Source organism: Mastigoproctus giganteus, chromosome 13 (assembly GCF_048544385.1).
Source record: "Mastigoproctus giganteus isolate SK-2022 chromosome 13, ASM4854438v1, whole genome shotgun sequence".
Classification (NCBI taxonomy): Eukaryota; Metazoa; Arthropoda; class Arachnida; order Uropygi; family Thelyphonidae; genus Mastigoproctus; species Mastigoproctus giganteus.
In genome coordinates this window covers 153,029,218-153,041,073 of record NC_143587.1, presented here as the reverse complement: position 1 = coordinate 153,041,073, position 11,856 = coordinate 153,029,218, and the positions used below count along the sequence as shown (strand labels likewise).

General features: G+C 34.3%; 1 protein-coding gene across 3 annotated transcripts in view; it reads right to left on the bottom strand.

Moving 5' to 3' along the window:
• The window catches only part of LOC150076529 (uncharacterized), a 437,825-nt gene continuing 425,969 nt past the window's right edge, over positions 1-11,856 (bottom strand). For all 3 annotated transcript variants that reach the window (XM_090387824.1, XM_090387826.1, XM_090387825.1), the window contains 2 exons: positions 9,747-9,844; positions 1-755 (listed from right to left, as the gene is read on the bottom strand). In XM_090387824.1, the coding sequence (XP_090243950.1) occupies positions 719-755; positions 9,747-9,844 (135 nt within the window). In that variant the 3' untranslated portion in view covers positions 1-718. The remainder of the gene's footprint in view (positions 756-9,746; positions 9,845-11,856) is intronic.

The following is an 11,856-nucleotide window of genomic DNA, read 5'->3' as shown; positions in this document are numbered from 1 at the left end:
AAACAAACAACTCTTTATTATATTACTTGAGCATGTACCTATCTACCTGTACCAACTAGTGCACATAGACAGGTTTCAAACATAAAAGTTACTCTTCAGATAAATTATCCACTGTCAGTATTAAATATACAAATTATATGTCGTAATTACAAGAAAGTCGATTCTATACACGTGTCCTATTGTAAACATACAATTTTTACACTAAAAATTTCTATCTTTGCTAGAAAACTACATAAAAATAATATTCCAATAAGTTACTTCACATCATTTACTTTTGCAGTATGACTAAGGCACATTTGAGGTTCAATCAAGTTACTTAGCAATAAAAATATAAATACTTTCTTATTAGGATGCTATGGTATTCAGACAAGACCTGACTTTTCCTTTGCTTTGAATTATTTTCTCCTGTGACAAATCAGTCGCAATGTTTTTGTTCTTCTCCATTCTTAAAGAATCAATAAAGAGTTGTCCAAAACATGATTAAAAAATTATAAAAAGAAATAAGGCTGATCTCCAGCCAAGCTTCCAACAATCCAGCAGTAGGAATACAAATAAATACTTTAACGATCATGTAGGCTGTAGCTGTTTAAGATTCATCTAACTTCGGAGGCTTTTTCTTTATTATAACTAGTCCACATCATAAGCAAACTGTACAACATCACAGATATATTTTGAACTATTTCATCAGGCACTGCATCATAAAAGGTTGTAGAGTTATTTAAAGAATTGTGGCTCCTTTCATTGCTTGTATCCACCTGTAAAGAATAAAATTTTCTTTAACTAACAACCAACACTGAGAAAGGATTCAGCCCTTTTTTGTGTTCTGACCTACCTTTCAATATACAAAATTGTAGTTGAATGAGTTACTTAAAAGCCATTTCTATATTACATTAGCACATATATATATATATATCATCTTCATAATTTTTACAAAATAAATGAAATGATACAATTCATTTCATTAAGTCACCATTTTTTTATCCACTGCATTTTTTTATCCAGCCATTTTTAATCCACTGCAGGATGAAGGCCTCACCAACAACTTTCCAGTTCTAATTCACCATAGGATGGATAAAGTTCTATAAATTTGACCATAACTTAAAATATGGTAAAGCTGTTAATTTGGTATCTAGATTTCCCCCCACCAAAAGTGACCACTTTGTTTCAATGTTATTCTTATTATTATGATAGCTAATGCTGCTGCCTGGAAATTGAACTGATAATTTCAACTTTGGTTGAGTGCACTCAACCAAAGTTGAAAGGCTGAATTTTGGTAATGTGTGCTTGTTTTGCAACAACCAAATGCTCTCTTGTACCTTCACACTGACCTTCCAAGTAAAATGTGTGTGTGTGCAAGGTCTGTAATCAAGTAATTGAGGACATCTACACCATGAGAAAATGTCACTACTCTGCTTGATGTGAAAGCTATTCATGTATGACTGTTTTTCATTAGTTATGCAATTTTGCTGAAATGGAAGCTGCATACCTTCTAAATGTGAATGGATATTTTGTGATTGTTTCCTACAATTGAGAAAAATATCTTAAAACAAAATAGAGTGAAACAGTTTCAGTTAATACATGCCACTGAGGTGTAATTGGTTTTAATATGTAGTATTACATATTAAAATCCTGCTAAACACAGTCGGACCTCTATATAACGAAATCGATCGTTTGCCTGAAAAAATTATTTGTTCTTTAAATTTCATTATACAGAAATATGACCTTTTCAACAATGAAAAATATTGTAATTCAACATCCAGAAATATAGTAAAAAAAAAAAAAGAAAGAAAAATCAGAAAAGAATCGGGAATCAATAAATTTTCTAAAAACAATTAACATTTTAAAACAATTAATTTATTGGTATATACATATTAAGAAATGACTACTTACATTTTGTACACAATATATTAGTACACTTTGAAGAATTATGTCGTAAAATATTTGGTTATTTTTTGTTGTACACTGGAGTTTACTGCACATTATTCATAAAAATGTTCACATTTGTTTAAACACTCAAATATATTTCCTGGCACATTTTGTTCACATTGAAGGACTTGACACAAATTTTCAAATGCTGCCAACATTTCACGTTTGGAATGTTTGCCCTCATTTTCATCCAACTCATAGTCGATGTTGTCACTAGTCTCTCCAAAACATTATGACATCATTATCAACTCCTAAAAATTCATCAAGAACAATTTCTCAACTGATCAAACTTCTCGCTTGGAGTTTTTCGCAAGACTGCTCAATAATTTGTAGTAGTTTCTTCCCTTTCATCACTGTTAATTGGTGTTTTAGCAAAACCTGCTTTTGCAAAACAATTCTTAATTGTTGTTTCTGTCACATCTTGACTCCACACTTTCGCCAACTCTGATATGCACATCTGCAAATCTATAGGTTGATTGGTTTCTATTTTCAGTATAATTTTTTTCAAATGTGCCTTCGGTAGTGCATTTTTAAATTTTTGATAATGAAGGTGTGCCCCTGCACACCTTCACACATGAAGGTGTGCAGGGGCAGTTGTCAACAATCTTTCTATAGAAATTTAAAATCCACTTTTCAAAAAATTTCACTTGCCATCCACTTTTTGGTTGTAATCCAACTCTAATGTGGCTTTACTCCTTTGAAACATTGGGGTTGTATACTTTTGTTTATTACCAAAACCACTTACACATTTATCACCTTTAAAAGTCAGTGTCATGTTCAGCAAACATTTAAAAAATAGAACTGTTTCATCAACATTGAATACATGTTTGAGCTCATAATCCTCCATAATTTTTTTTTCAAAACTGTTTCTTTCCGATGGGTACAGTCTTCAATTATAACCACACTTTCACCAGAAATAAATTTCTCAAGTAAGCCATGGCACTTTTTAAATTTGTCCAGCCAACCAGAACTGGCTCGGAATGTTTTATGCCCCAGAAAAGATGTGTACTCCATAGCCTTTTCTTTTATTAATGGCTCTAATATTGGCATGTTTTGGCCTCAAATCAATTTCATCTACTTAAAAATGGCTTCATTTTCATACAGGCATTATGTCACATGCTTCCAACTGGGTCCCGTTTCCTCAAACAGTTTAAGAATCAAAACATGGTTTTTCAGAATGATTATAGGGATACCAAATTTTAAAGCGATTTCATTTTTTATTGCCCCGATCTACACTATTAAACACACACTTTTTTTACACTACACACTTGTTCACACTTGTATCTACCATACAGAGACAGGTGAAATGAAAAAGTGTGGATGACTAATTTCTGTGAAACAACAGCTGAATTTCCAGGATAAAGGAAAGTCACTATCTCTTAAATCTCTAATAGGGTGCTTACAATAGAAAACAGGTTGAACAGAGCCAATGTCCATGTCAGGAATATGCCTTAATCTTTGCCAATGGCTGTGGACACACAGTAGTTGACCAGTGTGACTTCTCGGTACAGTAAAGGCAGTTATTATTATTATTAGCCATATGATGTAAGGAAGCCTGAGGCTTATGCTGCACCAGACAAAAAAAAAAATTCTGAATTACACTGAGAGAGAGAGAGAGAGAGAGAGAACAAGAGTCAGAAGTAGAAGGGAATCATCAAGAAAGAGAATGATGATGATATCCAGCTCAGGACCCTGGGTGTGCCAAGCCCATACTCACCAGATGTGAGCCCCTGGAGTTGTAGAGTTTTTACGCACCACTAAATTGTGGAATGCTCTTAATTAATGCTTTCTACAGCTCTACTGCCTACAGGTGCGAACAATGTGTACCCAGGTCTCTCAAAATCAGTTCATTATACAGAAACTATTTTCAATGTAATGACAATTTAATTTTCAAGCAGAAATCAAAAAAGTTCACTAAATAGAAAAATTTGCTATATGGAAGTTTGTTAAAGGGAAGTCCGACATGAATAAATCAACGATAAATAAAGTGAAAAAATACAAGTCCTAGAAAAGTAAAAATATTCTATACAGAGATTATTTTGATTAAGACATTTTATTTAAAAGAAATAAATATCACACATTTAAAAATATAGTATAGTACATTACATTACATTCAGGTTACTGGGAATTCAACTACACTGCAAGTGAAATTAAGTGGGTTCAAATTGCACCAGTTCTGAAACTGTTCTGTTGATTAAGTGAACTCTTAAATGAATGAAAACACAAAGCCCATTTTATTATAGCTCCCAGTTTCCTTTTCTTCGATTTTAGATTTCAAAAATTTACTCTACAGAAAAGAAAGTAACTACAGGTACCAAAATTTGAACCGGCACAACTTTTTTTTGAAATATTTCCAAAATGTTATAGTGGTTACATGTTGTGGGGGGGGGGATTCATTTAAATAATGTGGAAGGTTTCATATTAATATTTTTCTTCTAAACCAGTAAATTCAGGCATGGGTGGGTTTCAAAAAGAATTCATTGTACTGAATTTTTATCAAACTCTTTATTCACCTTACAAAACATTAATAATTGGCCAGGACCTAGAAATATTTTTGTTATAGTGAAAGTTTTAGTAAAATAGTATCTGTTGTAATGGAATTTTACTGTATATATCTGGTTAGACAATTGTTGTTGCTGATTATAGCTTTATGGTACTAGGCTAATAAGGTCAGCCAGAATGCACCTTGATAATACAGCTTTATAAGTATAAACTGCAGCTAGAGTTTTAGACTGCATTGTAGAATTATGTACAATTTTTGCCAGACATGGCCAAAATATTGTCCACAGCTTAGGAGGTGAGCAATACTTGAGAATAACGTTCATTGTGGAAAAGGAGACAAAATTGTTTGCCAGATGCTATTGTGTATGGAGAAATGCAGATAAATGCAAGCTAGGTATTTCAGTTTGTGCTCTGTAGTAAATTGAGTAAAACTTCTTCATGCATACTGATTTCCACTATTCAAGAAACTTCATAAGGAGTAGCTTGTTGACTGTGTTTGGGCAGATATGTGGTAGAACTATAGAACCTCTGACAAATCAATTTAAAGACACTTTTCAGTCACTGAACTTTGAGAGGAATACAAGCAATCACAGAGTCACCTCTATTCCAGAACAAAGATGGTGATTTTTGGAGGTGCTAGGTATTCTTCACAAATTTCAAACTCTAATTTCATCTGTCCATCTCCATGTTGTCTTTTAGCTCCTCTTGGATACCACCATTCTATTATTTTCTCAGTCTATCTGTCATCATGTCTTCGAGCTGTGTCCCGCCCAAGTCCATTTCAGTTCTTTAGTTTTGATAAGGATGTCCTTTATTTGAGTTTGCTGTGTAGTTTTTAGCTCCTCTTCCATTCTTTTGATGAATGCCCAAGTTTCACTTCCATAAGTCATTGTGGGGAGTATACATTAGTTCATTATTTTAAGTGTCAGACAAATTGGGATATTGCTCCTCAGTATGTGACTATATTTCCTGAATGCTATCCATCTAGAATTTATTCTTTCCTTGACTTCCAGCTAATGACTTGCCCCAGATAAGTATATGAATACACCTTTTCAATTTCTGTTCCTTCAATGATTATATCCCTTTCTGTGGCATGTTCATCATTACTTTTGTTAAACAATATTCATCTTTAGTCCAAAATCCTTACTAACTCTGTATAATTGATTAAGATTTTCCTCTAATTCATTGTGATGGCTAATGATCACAATGTCATCTGCAAATTATAAGTAGTTTAGGTACTCTCCATTCACATTGACTCATTTCTGCGACCAGTCTAATGTTCTTAAAGCTTCTTCAAGGGCAGCAGTAAATAATTTTGGAAATAATGTCTCTCTCTCTCTCTCTCTCTCTCTCCCCCCCCATGTACTCCTTTCTCAATTTTAAATTTGCTACTGTCTTTGTCTAGTCTAATAAAGGAAGTAGCAGTCTCTGCCTTTTCATAATCCACAAATGCCAAGCATAATGACGTTTTATATTCATTTAATTCATTTGTCATGTATACTTTCTAATCTGTTAGTAATGACCCTTGTGAAGAACTTGTAGATATGGGACAACAAGCTAATTGGTCTATAATTTCCAATTTATCTCCTTTCTGATGCATCAAAATTATGATTGAATTATTCCACTCCTTAGGTGTCACACACTTCCTAATGTGTGACACCTAAGGAGTGGTTCACACACTTCCAATTCCTATTTTGTGAAGAGTCTTGCCAGTTTCTGTGTCATGTCTCTTCCTCCTAATTTTAACAACTCTACTTCATCTTCGGGGCTTTCTGATTCTTCATTTTCTTCAATGCATGTTCAGGAAGGATATCGGGTATGTCATATGTGTTGCTAATTTGTGATCTATCTTCCCCGCTGCTGGCATCATTCCCTTGCTCCTTATACTTTATAGTAGTCTTCTGCTATTTGAATTATGCCTGCTGTGCTATTACTATTCTTCAGATTTAGTATCATCTGTCTTTCTGTATTGCTGCTCATTTAAGTCCTTTGGTTTCCCTTAATGCTTGTTCTACTTTTCTTGTGTTAAATCTTCTTATGTCCTCTCTGAATCTCTTTTTTTAGTATTAGTATTAGTAATAGTAACGGCCGCATGGTGCAAGAAAGCCTATGGCTTATGCTGCACCAGCCAAAAAATAAAAAATAAAAATAAAAAAAAATATAAATCCGAACAAAACAATGATAAAAACAAAAAAAAATAAATAAATAAATAACTAAATAATAATAATTAATAAAATAAAAAATAAATAAAAAGGAAATTAAACCTATCATCCTATGTGCTTCCCTTACCCGAAAGTACTATCCAGATGTCCTTTGAATTGCCCCAAACTGTCGGCCTCTACCACCCATGAAGGCAACTTATTCCAGTAATTTATAACTCGCTGGCTAAAATAGAACTTCCTGCAATCCAATCTAAACATTTCCCCCCGTAACTTGAATTTATGTCCCCTAGTTCTAGCATCATTTGTAATCTTGAAAATTGTCCTCATTCATTTTACTGATGCCTCTCAGAGCCTTAAACACCTCAATCAAATCTCCTCTAAGGTGTCTAGTTTCCAAACTCTGCAACCCACATATTCGAAGTCTTTCTTCATAAGGACGCCCTTTTGCTGATCTCACCAGGCGAGTTACCCTTCTTTGCACACTTTCAAGAAGCTCGATGTCTTTCTTCAGGTGCGGTCTCCATACTTGAACACAGTATTCCAAGTGTGGTCTAACATAAGCCTTATATAATGGGATTATCACGTCCCTATCTCTACTTGCAAAAGTTCGATAGATCATTGATAGGACACCATGGGCCTTCCTTGCAACCTGTTTACAATGCTCAGAGAATTTCATGTCTGACCGTATCGTAACACCCAAGTCCCTTTCCTCCAGTACTGGCTTTAGTTGAACTCCACCAAGTGAATAAGTTTTTTTGGGATTACTGTTTCCCAGGTGTAATACCTTACACTTTGTTGGATTAAAGCACAGCTGCCATTTTTCTGACCATTCCTGAAGTCTATCTAGGTCTCTCTGAAGAAGCTCAGCTTGACAGTGATCATTAACTACTCTACCAATTTTAACATCATCTGCAGATTTAGACATCACGCCCTCTATCCCTTCATCAATGTCGTTTATGAAAATTAAAAACAACAGTGGTCCTAATACTGATCCTTGGGAAACCCCACTTCTTACATCAACCCAATTTGAGGAATAGCCATTTATCACAACCCTCTGCCTCCTGCCCTGAAGCCATCCTTCTATCCATCTAAGGATTTTCCCAGTGATTCCAACCTGTTCCAGCTTATAAAGCAACCGCTCATGTGGGACTGAGTCAAAAGCTTTGCTGAAATCTAAATAAACAATGTCGAAATTATTCCCTAAATCCAGCTCGTGAGTGACCCTTTCGAAATAGCGAACCAGATTTGTTAAACATGATTTTCCCTTTACGAAACCATGCTGAGTATCCTTGAGAATTTCAATTCGATCCAAATGATCCTGAATTCCACCCTTGATCATTGCCTCCATGATTTTCCCTACTACTGAAGTCAGACTGACAGGTCGATAATTTCCAACTTCACTTTTAGAGCCACCCTTATGTATGGGAGATACATTTGCACTTTTCCAATCCAAGGGAATCTCCCCAGAGTCTAATGATGCTCGCATAATTAGCCTCAATGGTTCAATGCACTCGCTTGCCGCCTCTCTTAAGATTATAGGGTATATTCCATCAACTCCAGGAGCCTTACTGGTCTGTAGGCTCGAAAGTTTTTTCATTAAATAATCTTGCGAAATTTCAATATCATTAATTACATATTTTTTAACTTCGCTCCCACAATTTCCCTTTGCCACAAAAGGCTTTTCATTTGTAAATATCGATGCAAAATAACTGTTGAGTTCATCTGCAACGGCAGCTGGTGTATTTATTACTATCCCCTTTCCCTTACATAAAGGTCCGATCTGGTTTGTCCTGCTCTTCTTGGCATTTATATATGTGAAGAATTCTTTATCCCCCCTCTTTGCTCTGTTTGCTAGTGATTTCTCATAAATTGCCTTTGCCTGTCGAACCTTTTCTGTGGCTCTATTACACATCACCTTGTAGCTGTTATAGGCTTCAGTACTTTTTATTGTTCTGTAACCTTTCCATGCCACCTTTTTCTGCTCAAGTAATGCGGCAACTTCACTAGTCATCCAACTTGGAACCCTCCTCGTGGAGTATTTTTTTAATGGTATATACGCATTCAAGGCATCTGTGATTAATGTTTTAAAAGCGTACCACAGTTCAATTGTATTCATTCTCTGCGCGATATCTACCCAGTTAATAGAGGCCATGTAGTACCTTAAGGCATCGTAATTTCCTTTTCTGAAATTAAAACCCATTCCTTTGCCTTTTACTTCTGCTACCTCTCTCGTCATCATCCACCGTAGAACTCCGTGATCACTTCCTGCTACTGGTTCCTCTACTGTCAGCCCTGTTATGTCATCTGATTCATGTGTGATGATGAGGTCTAGGATATTCTTTTCTCTAGTATTTTCCCTGACATGTTGATACAAATAACAGTCATCTAGTTGATTTAAAAATTTTGTTCCCCATGTCGAGTTTCCTTCCCATTTACTCCAATCAATTAGAGGCAGATTGAAATCACCCATAATAAGGCATTGACGCTTACTTGCCCATTCCATTTGCACGTAGAGGCTTTTGTCATAATCTTCACAATCACCTGGTCTGTAGATTACTCCTACTCGCATTATACCTTTGTTTCCAACTATCTCACACCATACAGACTCTGTACTAGCATGTGAAACGTCTGAATCCGGGAAAGCTATCGTCGCACTCAGGCTGCTTCTGATAAGAAGCATTACCCCACCACCCCTTCTATCTAACCTATCCTTCCTAAATACATTATACAAGCCGTACTGAAACTCATCATCGCCAATTTCCGGGTGGCACCACGTCTCTGTAAGCCCTATTATGTCCGCGTTACTTGTTTTAACCAGCAGTTCGAATTCGCTCATTTTATTGACGACACTTCTAACGTTACTGTATAAACAATTAAGATTTACTGTTCTTGTATATTTAACAACCCTAACACAACCCTTGAAGTTTTTTAGGCTCTCTTCCCTGGCATTAGCTACCCGCCCACGTGAAACGTTTGTGCCCCCAGAACATCTAGATAATTTTTAATGGCTTTGCATAGCTTTAGTATACTCAATTTTATCATTGTCAATGTTTATCTTGCTCTTCATTTGTCATCATCGATGGCACAATCAATAATAACAAATTTGCAGAAATTTCAGATTTCAAAATCATGGAAATAACATGTAAGCTTACTTACCTTTCAGTTGAGCCTAAAGTTTCAGCACGAAAGGTCATAGGAGGCTGACCTTGATGTGTCAACCTAAACAGTAACCCAGGATCAATTCCTTCATAGGACTATTTTGGAAAAGAAGAAATAATTATGTTAATAAATGAAATTAATTTAATTGATATGGTTATACAATTAATATATGGATAAATATAATTCCAATAAGAGATTTTTAAAAATTTATCTATATACTTTATTATGAAAGGCTATGTAATTGGCCAAAACATTACTACATCTGGGACTTTATTTCTCACTTTAAGTGTATGACCTTTTGAAAGCACAGCCCATAAGATATCCAAAGGGTATGGTTTTTTTAACATTCATGAATAACAAGTAACAGTTAATGAAAATAAATTAATGGTGTAAGATTTTTATTTCTCAGATTATTCAACAAATGTTCTGTGTTTTTAATAACAAAACTGACCACATTACAATAAGTTTAATAATATAGTATATATATGAGATGCTAAGGAAATAAGGTGGAGTTCCTGTATGAAACATTCAGCCTAATCAGTTTACCTTCTTTACGTAGGTAAATAAATTTAAGTAATATGGCCAAACAAGTTGGGGATATTGTATGTCCTGGCCTTTAATTCCTTTAAAAAGCTATAGAAATGTAACCCTTTTTCCAATAGAGCTTTTCATTTTATCTGTTAAGGGAGCTGAAGATAACATTGCAAGCTTACTAAAATATCAGTTTTATTTTTATTTTTTCATTTAAAACCACAACCATGATGTATAGTAATATTTTTACAAAAGGAGGTAAGTTCTTGGCATTCGTGAGCCTGTAAGATTATCAGAACGACAGCATACATATTATTTATAACCTCATAAAATCTATTGAATGATTATATTTTTATTAGTCATGTACACATGGAAAATTCAACATCAATTGCTGGTTGTTTTTTTGGTAAGAAATTCAGAGGTAAACTATACTTTAATCCTTTTTCTAAGGCATAAGTTCTATTGAAGACAAATTACCATCTACTTGAAATATTTAAACCATTACTTATATTCAATGGTACATAAGAGAGTAACATAGTCAATTTTATTATAATTTGTGGATAAACATAGCACAGCTCTGGTGAAAGTATTCAAAAAATCTGCAGGCTGTACCAAAAATTTCTTCACTAGTGTTTGCTTATTCACTTCATCATTGAGAGAGAGAGATGTGCATATTATTAACTTTCGGCATGGCATTTGGGCAGAGTGACAAAACAGCATACTATAATGAATGATTCTTCACAACAAGCTTCCTTGTTATCACATACAGAGTCAATTGTTTTTATTTATTTTAAAACCTATCTAATAACTAAAATTATCAAACTTCAACATGTTACATCATTAATTAATTACTTGATAACACTGGAAAATGCAAGGTCTTTAACACAGAGGTGTTAAAGACCTTGTGGGATTTTTCTCAAAGATATATATACTTTGCCAGTAGCAACAAAGAAGATTTTTCCATTATATAAGTCAATGGTCATGCCACATTTTGAATACTGCATATAAACTTGGAGACACCAATTTAGGAACATTGTGGCCTGCCTGTAGGAACAGGATACAAAGAAGAGCGACAAGATTGGTTAAAGGCACAAAAGTGGCATTCTTATCAATAGAGAGCATTGAATTTTGAAGATGCAGTGTTTGGAAACCAGGCATCTGTGGAATGACTTAATTGCATTTAAGGTCTTAAAGGGATTAAAAATACTTTGTATTTAGTTATGCAACACACAGAATGAGTACAAATTTAAATTGAGAGGATATTCATAGAACAGATGCCCAAAAATTTCCTTAAGTAATATAAGGTTAATTCTGTGCATAATTTTGCAAATACTAATATTATTTCTAAGATTCATCTCAAAATTATAAACTATTTCAGATGTTTTGGATTATAAATATAAGCCTGAAATGTTTGAATTATTGTTCTACGAATATATTTAACAGTAAAAGTGTTTTATTGTCTAAAGATATAAGGAAGTCTTATTCAAAATTTCAACAACCTTTATAATACCAGTGTTTCCAACTTTACTATTTAGGAATTCACAAATTTTGTAAATTCCAACCAAATAATTACGGC